Source organism: Bombus impatiens, unplaced genomic scaffold (genome assembly GCF_000188095.3).
Source record: "Bombus impatiens unplaced genomic scaffold, BIMP_2.2 scf_0377, whole genome shotgun sequence".
NCBI classification, from domain to species: domain Eukaryota; kingdom Metazoa; phylum Arthropoda; class Insecta; order Hymenoptera; family Apidae; genus Bombus; species Bombus impatiens.
The window spans coordinates 620,219-637,351 of record NT_176796.1 but is presented as its reverse complement, the minus strand read 5'-3'; the positions used below and the strand labels follow the sequence as shown (position 1 = coordinate 637,351).

Here is a 17,133-nt window from a genome sequence, read left to right as displayed (position 1 = left end):
TGCTTCTTAATAATGTTTCAAGTTATCAATTACTAAAATCGTAAATGTATCTCAATATTAATGTTCAATACGAATATGAGTATGAATAACCCTTAAGTATAATATGTATATTTATTGCATCATTCTCATACGACGTCTCTGAAAAATTTAGTGAACAAATTTTATTTGCTTGTTATTTGAAACCAGAATCTTTCAGAAATACGTAAATAAAAAGTATGTTTTAATTTTACTAAATCTCACATTTTGTTATCTTAATAAGTGTATTCCTATCGTATATTTATAAATATAATAACGAATGTAAATATCTTTTGCCTTTAATATTCAGGAACATAAATAGTTGTGTATTGTTAATGCATTTTCTTTTATCATTTTATTAATTATATTACATCTATTTGGAAAAAATATACGTTTTTATTATATAATTTATAAGCAGTTTTTTAAGAATATAAAAATTTTATAGGTGAACAATATGTCTGCTGTTTATCCAATTTTACCTAAATTGGTTGAACGAGATGGTTTTGATGATGAAGATTTAACAGATATTGATGATGAGGTATTCATTAGAGATGGAAAAAATGGCTTCAAATTAGATGATGATTTAGGAGTTAAACAGCCTTTAATGGCACCTCGCAGAAGATGTAAAAGGTCATATAATTTTGCGACATATGGATTATTAAATAGGACTGGCTTTGGTTTTATGGGATTAATAATATTATTAGGCTTAATTATATTATGCATATATGCCATAAATATAATTCCTGGACGAATGTCAATCTTGAAAAATTGGTTATCACGCGATCTTAAAGATTCATTACATGAATCTAACGAAATACCATGCACATCTCTTGCATCAAAGATTTTATGGACTAGATCATTTCCAAAATTAACATCTGAATCACCGATAAGAAGCAATGATGTTAATGGTGATGGAGTTGAAGATATTATTATTGGATTTAGTACAGGTTCTTATCTCTGAACAAGTGTATTTCAGCTTAATTTCTTAAAATAATTTTTTATGTGTTTTAGTAGTATTAAATTTTTAGTATATTTACCTTTTGATTTACAGGTCTTAGATTTATAGTTTTATGATTTTGCCAAATATTTCAGTTTTTGAGGTATATCATTTTTGTAATATATCTAGTTGTAATATTTACATTTAATTATAGTAAACAGTAACATTATTTTGATATACAGGACTGGATATGATGGACATTTCAGAATATATTTGTGCATTCTACTTTGATGGACAAGTTCCATGTTTTGGCGGAGTTCTAGCTTTAAATGGAAAAACAGGAGATACCCTTTGGGTACATTGGACGACTCATGCTATTTTCTCAGTTGATTGTGGTATAGACTTAACAAATGACAAAATTAAAGATTGTATTATATGTGGTCGAGGTGGAATACTTCATGCAGTTAATGGCTATAATGGAGCTAGTATATGGAAAACACCAGTTCGAGATTTATCAGTTTCAGAAGAATGGAAACTCTCAGATATCTATGATGCTAAATTTATTGCTGATGTTGATGGAGATGACATTGGAGATATTATTGCATCACACACTATACAATCAAGAGAAATTCATTCAAGTGAAATTCTTATGATATCAGGAATCAATGGAAATATTATACACAGTTCAGTTTTACCAGATACAGAGCAATTGTTTTTAGCACCTCAGAAATTAGTCCATCCAGATGGAGAAAATATTTTTGTCGTTGTTACTAGTAGTAAAAAACAATCGGGTGGATTGTACGTAATTTCTCAAGCGAATTTAATGTATAATAACTTGGTAAGTTCCTTAAATATTTAAAGATAACTTATAAATAGATTATTATACAATTATATGTATGTTGTAGAAACTACAAAAACTTCACCATAACACAGGAAAAGGAACTTTGCTACCTCCAATTTTGGTAGATGTAACATTAGATGGAATTGAAGATATTGTTGCTGCTATGTTTAACTCTACAATAATAGTTTATAATGGATTAACTTTTGAACCTATTTGGAATTATACAGTACCTAATTCTGAAATAATAAGTATACCGATTCCTGGTTACTATAATGATGATAATATTCCAGACTTTATGGTAAAACATCAGATAGGTTCGGGTTTTCCAACATATTACTACACAGTTGCAACAATCATAGATGGAAAAACTGGCAAATCTTTATTAGAAAAACCAATAGAAGATAGTTTAAGTAGAGAAATGTCTGGCCTATCTGTTACCGTTGAAGGATTTGGAAATGATTGGTTTTTATATTGGTCAGTTGATTGTCTAAACTATGAAGGAATTAAAGAAAATTATCAGTTCTTAAGAAGTGAAGATTTTATATCTGAATCACGCGCTGATGTTTGTAAACTACGGTTTAACTCTACTTTAATTACAAATTTATATGCTTTAAGCCAACATGTTGGACCACCTGGTATATCATTATATTTTTCTGAAGACTGGAAGTCATTAGAATATAATAATTCTATGAATGTTAGAATAGAATTACCTGAAAATACACCTTTTGTATCTGAACGATCGCCAAAAATATATGAAGATAAAAATAAAAAAGATAGTTCCAAACAAGAACAGGAAGATTCTCATGAAACTTACGAACAATACACACAACAGAAAAAATTTACTCCTATTGGTAGACAAAATAATGTTTTGAAAAATGAGAATGAATGGACTCAGAATATTATACAAACAAGTAAAGATTTTGATTTGTTATATGATGAGAATAATAAAATTAACATACAAAGAGAACAGCCAATAGATTACCAACAAGAAGATGAAGTACGAGAACAAAGAAGCGACAATAATCTCAAATTTACTAATCAATTTGATAAGAGAATAAATAATTCTATGCGAAAAAATATGCATAATGATGAAACGGACATTACAAATAGTAAGACAAATACACATGAAACCTCTCATAACTTAGACATTGAAAACAATGCAAGTGATGGAGAAACTAAAATATTAAGTAAAAGAACAATTAATTTGTTGCATTATGACGCAAATAAAACAAAAGAAACAACTGATCAAACTTTTATAGTAAGACTATTAATTTGTAATAAGATTATTAAAAATTATATTTTATAGGAAAAAAGTACAGAAAAATTTTTTTTAGGATGTAGAAACCTACACTCGTCAGATTTTTAATGTTGCACTAAAAGAAGAAGAAGAAGAAGAAGAAGAAGAAGCTGTTGCTATAAAAAAAATTCCTAAACAAAGATCATTGGAAGGTCAGAATAAGAAAAAGGATACTGGCATAGATTTAAAATTAAAATTAGAATATAAATCTGGATCAAAATTAAAAAAACAAAAAAAAAAGCGGGATATAAAAGCTAACAATCAAATGTATTCAGTACATGGTATACAAAAACAACCACCAACTGGAATATTATTACCATCTATTTTAAAAACAGAAGGAATTAGTTCTATTGATTTAGTATTCTCTACATTTTGGTTACCGTCTTCTGAGGCATCTGTAATATTAGTTCAAGAAGATTTTAATTGTATTCATTGGAAAACATTGCTTTCCGAAAAAAATTTTCAGTATAAACAAAATGATGATATTATTAAAGAATGTTTAGGTGAACGAGGTATCAATTATAAAGCAAATCTGGAAACGAGCAACAAAAAAGATTTAAAAATTTCCCTGGGTCAAATGACAATATATAGGATGAAATTAGAATGTATGTGTCCAGAAGATATGTTACCCAATCAAAGTTGCAAAAATATATCTTTGCATCAGAATTGGCCTGAATATTTAGGTTCAGATGGAAATGGATATTTTAAATCATTTTATAAAACAAATTTTTAAATAAGATAGTTATGTTTTCCATAAAGAGCATTAAATCCATTAAAATATTAATACTATTTTATATTTTATTTTTTAATAATAAATATATATTTCTTTTTTATAGGAATATATAAACTTTATCAGAAATATTAGATTTTAAACACTAACATTATAAACAGAATTCAATGAACTACAACTATATATATTATTATTTTTTTAATATATATTTATTATGTAATAAAAGAAATCATTATATATACAAGATTGTAGTACCTACAATGTGGTGCTAACATTCTAAAGATACAATGTTATTGCCTAACTGATATGTCACATAATGATATGTACGTATGTGTGTCTATAATTTATATAACTTACATATGTATAAGTTATAAGATTGTCAATTGTTGTAATATTAATTTATGTACAATATATTCTATTTCCAAGGTATTTGTAATGTTTAACATAATGATATGGAAAATAACTTATTGGTTGTTATTATGTGTAAAATACTGGTATTATATGAAACAGATATCACAACCAGTGTAGTTTTATTAAAACTTGCTAAAAATATTGTTTATTACTGATATAGTAACGGAATAAAACTCTACTATATGATTCTAAAAAGTCTGAAGCTAGGTGTTTGATCAATATCCATTTGATATAGAAGTTTTTCCTAAACAGCTAATATCAACTTCTTTTTAAAAAACAATAGTATATTTTTTATATGAACTATTTAATTAATTAAAATTAAGATACTAAAATAATTTATTTTAAAATAGAGTATGTAACTGTTTAATTCTAAAGATGCCTAGAAGACAAATATTGAACCGTAAGTTATATATTTTATAATACATATGTTATTAATTAAATTTCTATGATCTTGCTATATATTTATATATTCAGAATCTTCATATACTGCATGTACTAATAAACCAAAATTTCAAACATCCGACATGCAAAACATTTTTATGGATGTGAGTTGCTTTATGATATTATTCCTGTTTTTTCTGTTAAATAATAGTAGTACAAACTTTCATACTTATAAATTTGCAGAACATATACAAAAATGATGTGCGTATATATAAAAATGAAGTAAAAAATTTAGAGTATAGCTTGAAGGGACAATGTAACAGTGAAAAAGAAAATTGGATTGCAGAGTTTAAGCAAGTTAATATATTAAATAATGATTTAGAGTAATAAACTAATGTTATAATTTTTAATTTACAGGTAAACCATTTATATAAGTTAAAAATCAATATTTTTATACATTATGTTATAATTAAGAAATGAGTGTGAGCACATACAATTGCTTTATGTCTGATACTTATAGGATAATGGCTGGACATAATAAATTAACCAAAATTGAATACTGTAACAGTTTTAAATGTTTTTATCGACCAGTTGTACCATTTTTAGTATCAAAATCACAAAATATGAATATTCCTGTACGATTCAATCATGATATTTTAAGTAACATAGTAACAAATGCACAAGAACAATGTTATACATTTTCACCTAAATTAAAACCATTTAGAAATATAGGAACCCAAACAGATTATCGGGATAGTGACTCACAAACTGCACCTTGGGATCCACCATATAAAATTAAATCAGGTATAATATATTAGACATACTTCATATTTTCGCCTGTTGATGAATATTAAAATTACTTTCCAGGCCATTATCCTGAAGCATTATCAATAGCACATTTATCTTGGAATCATGGATTACAAATTGGAATTCATGATTTAGAAATCATTAATAGAATGAGAAGAAAAAGAGCATGGGAAGCTGTTCTTCCTCCTATGGATACACCAGCAAACATAAAAAAGCGATCAGCTATAATAAATGCATTAGAAATAGATGAATGGGCATTTAGAGAATCAGTAAATATTTCTTAATTCATAAAATATAGACTGTAATTATGTTCATCTCTAGAATAAAATGCTTAATAAATACAATTTTTTAATTTTAGGAAATTCAAGCAATAGTGGATTATAGGCTTGAATTAATGAATGAAATATCTAAAACACAAGAATATGAAAAAGAAAAAAAGATTCAAGGCCGTTTGGATAGATGGACAAATTTTTTATCTATACGTAGAGATAAAGAAATAGACTCTATTAAACACAAGCTTAGAAGAGAATTGAGAAAACTATATAAAAGACAACAACAAAAATCGCAACCTTTTAAACGTGATATTATTAAAGAACATGATGATCCATCTTCTGAATTGTATGCCCCACAAATGCGTTATGGCGAACATCCTCAAAGAAGACATGAAGTAATAGAAAAAGAGTTGTTAGGAGAAGGCTGTATCGAAAGTAAAAAGAATATGTATATTAATATTAAGTAATATTATATCTGTATATGATATTTTTTATATTATATTTTTCAATTATTTTAGATGTAACCGAAATAAATACATTGCCAAATTGGCTTCCAACATATGAAGAATTAAGTGCATTAAAGCCAAGATCTAAGTCAGCTGATTTATGTATCAGAGCAACAAGATGGACAAAAGAAAAGCTAAGTCAATTACATAGTGACCTGAAAGCAAGTAGATCAAGTACTAAGACAATAGAGGCACCACTATTATTGAAACGCAAGTATAAATTGCCATCTCTACCTTCTACACCATATAGAAAAAGCACAGAAGATATAACAAATAAACGTCTGCATCAGTTGTCTATACTTATTCAAAAAATAATTAAAGGAAGAGCCATCCAATGCATGGTAATAATTAGAAACTAAATGATATGAAATGAGACTAAATAAGATATTTCGATTAATACGATAAAAAATTTCGATAAAAAAGTGATCATGTTTTAGATGTTCGAAGGCCGCAATAGATGTAGGGAATTAATCGAAGAATTACAATCATCTTATGGATTAGAAGAACATAGTAAAAAACAACATCAAGAAGAAAAAGCGCATACATTAGAATTACAACATTTACAAAGTGAAAAATCTATGCAAGAAGATCGTTTATATGAAATTCTTAATTCTTTAGAAGGAATGACTATATCGGGAATGCTAGATTTTCTTAGCAAAGTACAATTCATTTTGAGTTGCGATTATTAAAAATAATTAAATACAATTTTTATAATATTTCTCACTCTTATTTTTAAGGAATTAATAAGATTAGAGGATGAACGTCGAATACATGCTTTTGCATTATTGGCTGAAAGAGAAAGAGCAACGAGAGAAGCAGCAGAAGCTGGAAGACGTCAATTAGAATATAATCGTCGCAGGGAATTTGACGAAATGTTTAGGCAAACTATGAAAGTTAATCAAGAATCTGTGGAAAGTTATTTAGAAGATATAATAAAGGAAGGCATTGAATGGATATCTGATGAAGCAACTAAAGTATATATTTCGGAATTGTGTGATAAAATAGACATTATATCAAAAGCTGCGCAGAACAAGTATGATGAATATTATACATTTTATAAAATATTTTTGTGACTAATATATTATATTTCCTAATGCTTTATATTTCAGTGCAACAAAATTATCAGAAGAAGAAATGGTTGCTAATATGATTTATAATTTTGTATTACCTGAAGTGGAAAGAACTGCTGTACGAAAAAATATAAGAGAAAAGCAACAAGTTTATTTGCAGAATGCACATGCTGTAATTTATGAAGAGATATTCAATTTACCACTTGTTGAAGACAAAAGTTTATTAGATAAAGAATCTGAAGAAAAACATGGCAAAAAGATTGAATCACAGAATTAAATATCTTAAAAAATTATAATAAATATTATTATTCCTTAGAATATTTTATTTTCGATCTTTTGTTATTTCATGTTATATTACATTATTTTAGTTAGAAATATGTTCAATAATATACATTACACATACGGAATTAAAATGAACACTTGTAATTCCTTCAAAAGATATTGTAATAATTATGTAGAGTAATTATCTGAAGTGTATTTTCGCATATAACCACGTATCACAACTTAATATTTACAAAACAAAAATACAATGCAGGACACTTTAATTATTTTGTATTGTTATAGATAATAAAGAAACAGTCACAATTAACAGAGAGTAAAGGCACATGAACAAATATAATTACGTACACTTAAGTAGAGCCATGATGCAAATGGATTAATATTATTATTTACACGTCATTGTAGCATTTAAAATCTGACACTTAAAAACTTGCAAGTCGAAATATGATGAGAATAAGTTGGAGTTGCAGGTCGATATTCACAATTAAAAGTCGGAGCGTTAAGGGCTAATATTTTAGTTGATAATTAATATCTACATTTTAATGATACATTTAAAATAACATATGAGTCGTATCATGCTGCGTACAATTATATATTTTAATATGTTTATTAATTGTATTTTAAATTTTTACAATAATTTAATATACAATTCGTTATATTTATACGTATATTTTTTTTGTTTAATAATATGCTTGCATCAAAATAGAGAACATCACACATTTCATTTTTCATGTGTTTGTATGTACAGTATTTTCCGCTCATAGACGCAATGTTGTTCCACCAGTTTTTGTAATTTTTTACATAGAGCAAGCGTTCGCGTCATTTTTGATCTGTGATCAGGCTATTTCCACAAACAATGAAACGTCAAAATAAAAAAAGTGACATTTTTATATCTTTTACTCCGTATTTATCTTAATAAAATGTCTCAAGTGTTTTTGGCGAAAATTATAGCTGAAAACGTGACCATATATGAATGAATTTAACATAAAATAACTATCGAATCTTTCCTTTCATTTCACTCAGATTTTCAGACTCTGTTTGTCACTCTTGTTTCTAATATAAATATGTAAGTATTTAAGAAGCGTGCAAGCCAAAATCAGATAATAGCCAGCAATATGTATCTACTTTCCTTAGTATAGTAATAGACGCGACGCGGTTCGGAGTGTGCTTCTATTAAACGAGGACTATTGTATAAATTGTACAATATTATCTAAATTAAAAAGATTTGGTTGTATGTTTATTTATTAAACACAGTATCGCTTTAAAATAACATATCATTTTTTGCATACTACATTTTTATTAAATATTTCGCTATTATATTTTCAAATAATTTTAAATTATATTGTAAAAGCAGTTGTATAGATTTGATTTAAATATGGAAGAAGCTTAAACATTTAAGTTTATTCAGTTATAACATACAAAATGCAAAATACACATAGAATAATAATTTTTTTTGATATACAACCTCATTATGTACAAATAGTAAATTAATGTGAAGTTGATGGATATGCTTCTATAGCATTACCTGCAAGAAGATCGGTCATAAATTTTTTAAATTTGACATCTTTTGCATCGTTAGATGATATTCTTTCTACAATTAATTTACGTTTCTTTGCTTGCAGTTCTTTTGTTTGCAATGTATCAGTTTCTCGTTGATTAATCATATCTATATGCTTCCTTTTGCAAGTTTCTATAGAATCAGGTTTTTGTGTTTCTTCTCTTGCACGACTTAGTTCAGCTGTTAAATCAACCATTTTTTGTTCCCACTCTTCAAGATGTTTTCTCATTTCAGCTAATTGTGTATCTTGATCATGTATTTTCTTTGCCTGCTCTTGTAATTTTAAGCTTTGTAATCTCATTTGGAAGCCTTGTCTTTTCATTCGAAGTTTCATTTTACTAATTTGACCTTTTATAGACAGAACAGATAATTTATTCTTTTTAGCACGACTATAAATTTTCTTGAAAGTCTGATTCAATCTTTCTGAACTAAAATTGTGTGGCAGTGTTACACTGTTTGAACTTGTAGTATGATGAGAAATCATTAAACTTCCACTTGGCAATTCATAAGAACCTACGTTACTAACAACTGAAGTACAAATACTGTGTTTTAGATCTGGTAAAATCTTTTCATCGAAATGTTCCATAGCCATGCTACTAATATCTCTTAACTCTTGAAGTATTTCATGAGCCCTGGGTGGAGTTTTGGAATCCCGAATTAAACGAAGAACTCGAAAAATTTCATCGATTACCTGATGCAAAAATATATATTAATTAAACATATATCAAAAGAGCTGAAATTATTAATACTCTACCTTTCCAGGAATAAAACAACACAAATTAAGATCCACATATTTTATAAAAGTCATGGATAACATAGATATTCTTGTTTCGATAGCTGTTAATATATCACAATGACGTGCCAAAGGATGACTCCTTCTTTCTGATTCTCTTCGTGGTAATTGACTTTTTACTGCACGCAAACATTGTGCGTGATATTTTTCCATCAAATTGAAACCTCGGTTTAATAACTTTTTACATATCCGATCAAATTGTTTACAAACCTGTTACAATTTTTTTAAAAACTTAGTATATAAGTCTTAGCAAACAATAACACACAAGAAGGATAAAAATAATCTTACAATTCTATATCGAGAAATATCATCGTACGAAAGGTTAGACAAAATTGTCTCTAAAACAATGTCAGGCAGGTTTATTAATTGCAACATATCACTGTTCTTGTTTTAATTAAATTCTTAACACTTTCACTCAAGTGAAATTTTAAAAATATTATTAAATTATATCTTTTTCAAGTTAATGCAATAGTAGTAAAAATGGTGCAGCTTTAACTATGGTGCATACAATTACGATTACAATGTTTTGACCGACCGATGACCTATAAACAAATATAGCTATTGCACATGTATCTGTTTATAACGTAGTTTGCTATCTACAATCTTGCAACGTAATGAATTTGCCAGTTCCCTTTCTAACTCTTATACAGTTAATGGCCGGATATAACGCACATCAGTTTTGGCTGCCATATTGTTGTGTCACGTGATGAGGGAGTAGCGAGGTGAATGCGCCGGGTCGAATTCGTGACGAAGAGTTAAAAATTTGGACATCACCGTCTACTACGAAACCAATTACAAGATGGATGTACGAAAAGTGACAGAATTATTACGAGCCACGATCGACCCAGAGCAACAGAAGCAAGCTGAGGAGCAGCTAAATCAGGTCGGTCAACTTATTGAAAACGTGCTTAAATGACCGATACTCCAACAGAAACATGTGCTCCATTCCTATCATTTTCCTTCATTATTATTCATCTTTTATATTTTCTTCATTATTATTCACCTATGTATATATGTATACATATATAATTCATTCTTCTAAAACATATTCAGGAAAATAAATTTTTTTATCTTTGTTAGCTAACAATTTCATTTTTTTTTATTAATTTTAATTTTCGAGAGGACGGCATTTAACCAAACTCATAATTATGTGGATCTAGAAATTTTTGTTATATATTCTTCCATGAAGTAACATAGATAAATTTTTTAACATTTTAAAACATTATTTTACTGTCTATCAATTTTGAGATATTTACTTATTACTTAATTATTATTACTTAAAAACATTCTTTTTCATTTACAAGATACTCCTAATTTGTTATAATTTAATACTATTATTTATTAACGTTCTTTCTCTTCATTTGTACTATTGAATGTATGCATCATAGTGTTTATATACTCTGTTGAACATTAATAAAAATGAACTATTATTTTATATTTCAAATTATAAAAGATTATATTATAGTTACATATAATGGTTTACATACAATAATAACTACACTAGACTAGATTTATAATTTAGAGGATTCCATAATGTTTTCAGATTCACAAAATTATTGGTTTTGCACCAACACTACTTCAAGTTTTAATGACTGCAGAGGAAATGTCTGTAAGACAAGCTGGTAATTAATAAGATTAATCGCTTAAAAAAAAAAGAAAAAATTAGTTAACTAATGATAACTTAATACCAATTTAGGTGTTATATATTTGAAGAATCTAATTGCAACAAATTGGGCTGACAGGGAAGATGAAAATGGGTCAGTCAAGTTTACTATTCATGAACAAGATCGTGCAATGATCCGTGATGCAATTGTTGATGCTCTTGTACATGCACCAGAACTTATTAGGTAAGTTTTTCTATCACAATCACATTTTCAATTGTAGAAAATATACAATATATATGTAACATGGTATCTTTATAAGTAATCTTAATCAATATATTCTTTTGTCGATTTAGAGTACAATTGGGTGTTTGTGTTAGTAATATAGTTAAACATGACTTTCCTGGAAGATGGACACAAATAGTGGACAAGATCACAATATATTTACAGAATTCAGATGCTTCTTGCTGGCCAGGTGTTCTCCTTGCACTCCATCAACTTGTCAAAAATTTTGAGTATGTCTTATTGGACTTTCTTGTTCAAAGAAAAAATTATTACCAAAACGTGACATATTACATATGTTTCAAATTGCAGTGATAATAGTAGAAACATTTACTGGTATATTTTTTAGATATAAGAAGGCAGAAGAAAGAGGGCCATTAAATGAAGCAATGAATCTCTTGTTTCCTATGATTTATCAATTGATATTACGACTTTTACCAGATCCTTCAGAACAATCAGTATTGCTGCAAAAGCAGATATTAAAAATATTTTTCACCCTTACACAGGTATACATTTTGCTTTTATAGATGTTAAACATATTATTCTGTATAAAAGTATATGTAATCACTTTTTTAATTTCCATTATAATTTATGATTTTTCTTTCAGTATACACTTCCTTTAGATTTGATTTCAAAAGAGGTTTTTTCTCAATGGATGGATGTGGTACGACAAGTAGCTGATAGACCTGTTCCACCTGAGACCAACAATCCAGATTTGGATGACGATGAACGAGCTGAATTGCCATGGTGGAAATGTAAGAAGTGGGCTCTTCATATTTTACGCAGAATGTTTGAAAGATATGGAAGTCCAGGAAATGTAACTCATGAGTACAAGGAGTTTTCTGGGTGGTATTTAAGAACTTTTAGTGGAGGGATACTTGAAGTCCTTTTGAAAATTTTGGACCAATATCGAAGAAAGATATATGTATCACCTAGAGTGATTCAACAATCAATTAATTATATTAATCAAGGGTAAGCAATAAATTCAAACAATAATTCTATTATGTTGCAAGCTACAGTTTGAAAATTCTCTGTTTTAATGTATAGAGTAAGCCACGCATATTCATGGAAGTTTTTGAAACCACACATGTTTGAGATAATTCGTGATGTACTCTTTCCAATACTCTCATATTCTGCAGCAGATGAAGAACTTTGGAATAATAATCCATATGAATATATTAGGGTCAAATTTGGTGAGATGATTTATTTAAAAATAAAGTGTATCCTGTTTGCGTATACTTTGTCTTTTATTATTTTATTTTAATAAATGATATAATTTATTACTTTCTAGACATTTTTGAAGACTTTGTGTCTCCAGTAACTGCAGCACAGACCTTATTATATTCTGCGTGTAAGAAACGTAAAGATATGCTCCAGGAAACTATACAATTTTGTGTGGAAGTACTAACTAGTCCAAATGCAGACCCTAGACAGAAGGATGGGGCATTGCATATGGTAATTATCTTTATGTGAAAAAGTATTTTATAAAGTAAAAAATATAAAATATTCTAAAAATCAGTTTTCTTTAGATTGGGAGTTTAGCGGATGTATTATTAAAGAAGAAAGTTTATAAGGAGCAAATGGATAAAATGTTACTACAATATGTTCTTCCAGAATTTAGTAGTCCTCATGGACATATGCGAGCGAGAGTAAGTAATCCGTATATTATTATTTATTAAAATTTATTGATTATTTGATTTGTAATCCTTTTATAATTATTACACTCCAGGCATGCTGGGTATTGCATTATTTCTCCGAAATAAAATTTAAGCAAGAACAAATATTAGTTGAGGCTGTTCGATTGACGACGAACGTTCTTCTGACGGACCAAGATCTACCTGTTAAGGTAGAAGCTGCTATTGCTTTGCAAATGCTTCTTTCTGCTCAAGAGAAAGCAAAAAAATATGTAAAACCTCTAATTAAGCCTATAACCCTTGAATTATTAGCTATTGTACGAGAAACAGAAAATGATGATTTAACAACCGTTATTCAAAAAATTGTTTATATATATCCAGACCAACTTATGCCAATCGCAGTTGAGATATGTCAACATCTTGTGAGTATTATTCCTTTATTTCTTCCCTTTACAAAATAAATTAAGATATTGAAAAAAAATCTTATTGATATTTTTTAGGCTGCGACTTTCAGCCAAGTGCTCGAAACAGATGAAGGCAGCGACGAAAAAGCTATTACTGCCATGGGATTATTAAATACAATAGAGTCTTTATTAAGTGTAATGGAAAATCGACCAGATATCATACTACGATTGCAACCAACAGTGCTTCAAGTTGTGGCTCATATCTTTGGAGAAAGTGTCATGGGTAAGGCAAATAATAATAATGAAGGCATAGATACTAAATGTAATATACACTTTATTAAAATGACTGGTAATGTATTTTTTTATTTTAGAATTCTATGAAGAATCTCTTTCATTAGTTTATGATCTTACGATAAAAACAATATCAGAAGATATGTGGAAAGTTTTAGAAATGATATATCAGTTATTCCAGAAAGATGGCTTTGAATACTTTACTGATATGATGCCTGCTCTTCATAATTATATTACAGTTGATACTCCAGCATTCTTATCAAATGAAAATCATATATTGGCTATGTTTAATATGTGCAAAGCTGTACGTTGATCATGTTTTTATAAAAATTGTAAAAGATGTTTTTAATTTATTTTGTTAAAAATTCATTTTTTATTTGTACATACTAGGTATTAACAGGGGATGCTGGAGAAGATCCAGAATGTCATGCTGCAAAATTATTGGAAGTCATAATCTTGCAGTGTAAAGATCATATTGATCAAGTAAGCTACACTCTAGATGTATATTTTAATGTGCATTTTAACCTAACTTTATTTTATAAGAATGTGACAAATTTCATATGTAATGTTATTCTTTTAGTGCATACCTTCCTTTGTACAATTGGTACTAGAACGTTTGATGCGTGAAGTTAAAACATCTGAGTTAAGAACAATGTGCTTGCAAGTAGTAATTGCAGCACTTTATTATAACCCAGCACTTTGTCTTGACACAATGGCTAGATTGCAAGGAAATTTTAGACAGTCGACAGAACCAATTGCTTCACACTTTATTAAACAATGGATTCACGATACAGATTGTTTTTTAGGGTAAATTATTTTAATTGTTCAATAGTGATTGCATTTTTGTTCTATAATTAAATATTATAAATATTAATTGATACATTTTTATAAAAACAATATTTACATTATTTAGGTTGCATGATAGAAAGCTCTGTGTTCTTGGATTGTGTACTTTAATCAGTTTGGGTCCTACAAAACCACCAGCAGTGAATGAATGCGCCCAGCAAATCATCCCATCTTTGATTCTACTTTTTGATGGACTGAAAAGAGCCTATGCAGCTAAAGCATCTGACGCCGGTGACGAAGAAAATGAGGAGGACGATAGTGATATCGATGAAGGTAGGAATTTCCATTTATCCTCCTATATCTCTTTTCATTCATTTTTATTTTCAAAAACTAATAGTGCTATCAATATGTTTATATAGAGGTTTTATCATCCGATGAAGACGAAATCGACGATGCTAGTCAAGAATATTTAGAAAAGTTGCAGGAGAAGGTGACAAGGTCATCTACACAACATGGTTTTAATTTATCAGCTTCAATTCAAGATGGACATGGTGATCACAGATCAGATGATGATGGTGATGACTCAGAATATGATGCTAATGAGGAAACTCCACTTGAATACTATGCCACACCTTTAGATTCAGATGATATGAATCAAGATGAGTACATTATTTTCAAAGGAGTAATGCAAAGTGAGTAATCACTATATTCTTATGCTTCCCACATATTTGTACCTCCTTCTATTTGTTGAATGAAGTACATACTCAAATTCTTTTTTATATACAGATATTGAAAGAACAGATACAGTTTGGTATAGAGCATTGACTGGTCATTTAACTGCAGAACAGCAAAAGGCATTACAGGAAATTATTCTTTTAGCAGATCAGCGTAAAGCAGCCTTTGAAAGTAAAAGAATCGAACAGAGCGGTGGTAAGCCTCCCTTTTATTGATATAAAATATAGGTATAATATAGGTGCTTTCGAAATGCATTGCACTAAAATAATATACATATATTTAATGTTTTCGTTTTAGGTTACGCCTTTCATTCACAGACTGTACCTACATCGTTCAATTTTGGTGGAACGCTTTTAAGCCGATAGACACCCGATCGTTTATATTCTTAGCTTAAGTAAGTAAATAAATTGTGAAGCATCCAAGTCGAGTATCCTTAACAATGCAGTACATGTTCCCACTCCGTTAAAACTGAGTTGCACACGAGTTGAATTCAACATGAAAAAAGCTCTCATTTTTGTTTTTTTCTCTCCACGTTTTTGACTTTTCATGACTATATCTCGGTACATACAACAATGGTAGCATCCTTTCGAGCGTTTGGAAATCCATTCCACGATGGAATCTGCGGAGAAGCACGCTTCTTCTCATAACATAATAGTAAAACGTAATTAATTCTCATAGTAGAAAAATGCATCTAGGATAAATAAAGATACTAATTTGTATTTTTTTATATGAAAGATATTTTTGATCATTGTTATTTCGATTTCCAGATTCCAGGGAATATGTTCTGATCTCGATTTCCAAATCACTGTGCTTCTTCGCCGAGCTCACGCCAATCCATCGTTCAGCGCGATCGAATCTTTTTTTTTGTACGAGAAAGAAAAAGATATGTATGAAACTAAAAATGGAAGGGTGAAAAGAGAGAAAGAGCGCGTGTATGTATGTGTGTGTTTGAAAGAGGAAAGCAGACGAAAAAGGAGAAAGTAGTTCGATCGCTTTTGAAGCGCTCGAAAAAGTGCCTTCAACATGCTCGACGCGGATGGGACCTAACTTAAACAAAGCAAATTGGATCGAGGCTAGGACGCTTCTCTAGTTTATAAGTTTCCTAAACAATGTACTAGAGTATAATAAATTAATGCTAATTAAAAATGAAGACTTAAAGAACTTAACAGCCTTAATTTCAATAACATTAATTGTAATAATATTTTCAAAAGAAGCATTTTTAAATTGATGCAGAATTATATCACTTTGTACATTATATTACAAGTAAAAGTCATGTACAAAGTTTATGACTTACTAAGTTTCTAATTTAAAGACATTAGTTAAGCTAAGTCCTGTTTTGTAAAAATTGTATAATGCTTTATTAACCATTTTTTATTCATTTATTTAAAGGAATAAAATAAAATTTGATAACAGTTCCGCATAGTAACATTGGTTATCATATCTGACTAGAAAAATGGAAGTTGTATAATTAGGAACAGAATTGACTAACAATTAAAATGCAAA

At 28.7% G+C, this 17,133-nt stretch overlaps 4 protein-coding genes across 11 annotated transcripts; 3 read left to right on the top strand and 1 right to left on the bottom strand.

Moving 5' to 3' along the window:
* Positions 1 to 80: 80 nt before the first annotated feature.
* LOC100740624 lies at positions 81 to 4,421 on the top strand. 3 transcript variants are annotated; one of them, XM_012386159.3, is made up of 5 exons: positions 81 to 213; positions 461 to 962; positions 1,195 to 1,790; positions 1,858 to 3,051; positions 3,128 to 4,421. In XM_012386159.3, the coding sequence occupies exons 2-5, from the start codon at positions 470 to 472 to the stop codon at positions 3,821 to 3,823; spliced, it is 2,979 nt and encodes a 992-aa protein (XP_012241582.1). In that variant the 5' UTR covers positions 81 to 213; positions 461 to 469; the 3' UTR covers positions 3,824 to 4,421. The 3 variants fall into 3 exon arrangements, with proteins under 3 accessions (XP_012241582.1, XP_012241585.1, XP_012241584.1); XM_012386162.3 differs by lacking the exon at positions 81 to 213 and adding an exon at positions 1,067 to 1,115 and having other exon boundaries at positions 575 to 645; XM_012386161.3 differs by lacking the exon at positions 81 to 213 and adding an exon at positions 1,067 to 1,115 and having other exon boundaries at positions 885 to 962.
* A 470-nt stretch (positions 4,422 to 4,891) lies between these two features.
* LOC100749955 (cilia- and flagella-associated protein 91-like) lies at positions 4,892 to 8,765 on the top strand. Of its 2 annotated transcripts, XM_012386164.3 has the most exons (8): positions 4,892 to 5,029; positions 5,133 to 5,416; positions 5,480 to 5,688; positions 5,778 to 6,126; positions 6,210 to 6,538; positions 6,635 to 6,856; positions 6,935 to 7,230; positions 7,307 to 8,765. In XM_012386164.3, exons 2-8 carry the CDS (start codon positions 5,137 to 5,139, stop codon positions 7,542 to 7,544), a joined length of 1,923 nt encoding a protein of 640 aa, XP_012241587.1. In that variant the 5' UTR covers positions 4,892 to 5,029; positions 5,133 to 5,136; the 3' UTR covers positions 7,545 to 8,765. The 2 variants fall into 2 exon arrangements, with proteins under 2 accessions (XP_012241587.1, XP_012241586.1); XM_012386163.3 differs by lacking the exon at positions 4,892 to 5,029 and having other exon boundaries at positions 5,062 to 5,416.
* A 162-nt stretch (positions 8,766 to 8,927) lies between these two features.
* Positions 8,928 to 10,446, bottom strand: LOC100749835 (F-box only protein 28). Its single transcript, XM_003489763.4, has 3 exons — positions 10,186 to 10,446; positions 9,859 to 10,107; positions 8,928 to 9,795 (listed from the first exon to the last, which is right to left on the bottom strand). The coding sequence occupies exons 1-3, from the start codon at positions 10,270 to 10,272 to the stop codon at positions 9,034 to 9,036; spliced, it is 1,098 nt and encodes a 365-aa protein (XP_003489811.1). The 5' UTR covers positions 10,273 to 10,446; the 3' UTR covers positions 8,928 to 9,033.
* A 123-nt stretch (positions 10,447 to 10,569) lies between these two features.
* LOC100749594 (importin-7) lies at positions 10,570 to 16,791 on the top strand. 5 transcript variants are annotated; one of them, XR_001102321.3, is made up of 20 exons: positions 10,570 to 10,780; positions 11,441 to 11,519; positions 11,594 to 11,744; positions 11,855 to 12,013; positions 12,130 to 12,286; positions 12,388 to 12,752; positions 12,828 to 12,973; positions 13,072 to 13,235; positions 13,310 to 13,429; positions 13,510 to 13,836; positions 13,915 to 14,101; positions 14,190 to 14,413; positions 14,500 to 14,592; positions 14,690 to 14,916; positions 15,023 to 15,228; positions 15,315 to 15,587; positions 15,682 to 15,825; positions 15,928 to 16,024; positions 16,210 to 16,291; positions 16,398 to 16,791. XR_001102321.3 is itself a non-coding variant. In XM_012386154.3 (19 exons), exons 1-18 carry the CDS (start codon positions 10,697 to 10,699, stop codon positions 15,993 to 15,995), a joined length of 3,174 nt encoding a protein of 1,057 aa, XP_012241577.1. In that variant the 5' UTR covers positions 10,570 to 10,696; the 3' UTR covers positions 15,996 to 16,024; positions 16,398 to 16,791. The 5 variants fall into 5 exon arrangements, 3 of the variants coding, with proteins under 3 accessions (XP_012241577.1, XP_012241578.1, XP_003489809.1); XR_002946773.2 differs by having other exon boundaries at positions 15,928 to 16,291; XM_012386154.3 differs by lacking the exon at positions 16,210 to 16,291.
* The last annotated feature ends 342 nt before the right edge of the window (positions 16,792 to 17,133 follow it).

Bases quoted from the DNA above. Each gene is read 5' to 3' on its own strand.
- LOC100749955 (XM_012386163.3), top strand. From the start codon at position 5,089: ATGAGTGTGAGCACATACAATTGCTTTATGTCTGATACTTATAGGATA. The intron at 5,417-5,479 runs GTATAATATATT...ATTACTTTCCAG, and splicing joins ACCATATAAAATTAAATCAG to GCCATTATCCTGAAGCATTA. The intron at 6,539-6,634 runs GTAATAATTAGA...ATCATGTTTTAG, and splicing joins GAAGAGCCATCCAATGCATG to ATGTTCGAAGGCCGCAATAG.
- LOC100740624 (XM_012386159.3), top strand. From the start codon at position 470: ATGTCTGCTGTTTATCCAATTTTACCTAAATTGGTTGAACGAGATGGT. The intron at 1,791-1,857 runs GTAAGTTCCTTA...TGTATGTTGTAG, and splicing joins ATTTAATGTATAATAACTTG to AAACTACAAAAACTTCACCA. The intron at 3,052-3,127 runs GTAAGACTATTA...AATTTTTTTTAG, and splicing joins CAACTGATCAAACTTTTATA to GATGTAGAAACCTACACTCG.
- LOC100749594 (XM_012386154.3), top strand. From the start codon at position 10,697: ATGGATGTACGAAAAGTGACAGAATTATTACGAGCCACGATCGACCCA. The intron at 14,102-14,189 runs GTAAGGCAAATA...TTTTTATTTTAG, and splicing joins CTTTGGAGAAAGTGTCATGG to AATTCTATGAAGAATCTCTT. The intron at 15,826-15,927 runs GTAAGCCTCCCT...TTTTCGTTTTAG, and splicing joins AAGAATCGAACAGAGCGGTG to GTTACGCCTTTCATTCACAG.
- LOC100749835 (XM_003489763.4), bottom strand. From the start codon at position 10,272: ATGTTGCAATTAATAAACCTGCCTGACATTGTTTTAGAGACAATTTTG. The intron at 10,108-10,185 runs GTAAGATTATTT...AAATTGTAACAG, and splicing joins ATATTTCTCGATATAGAATT to GTTTGTAAACAATTTGATCG. The intron at 9,796-9,858 runs GTAGAGTATTAA...TTTTTGCATCAG, and splicing joins GTTGTTTTATTCCTGGAAAG to GTAATCGATGAAATTTTTCG.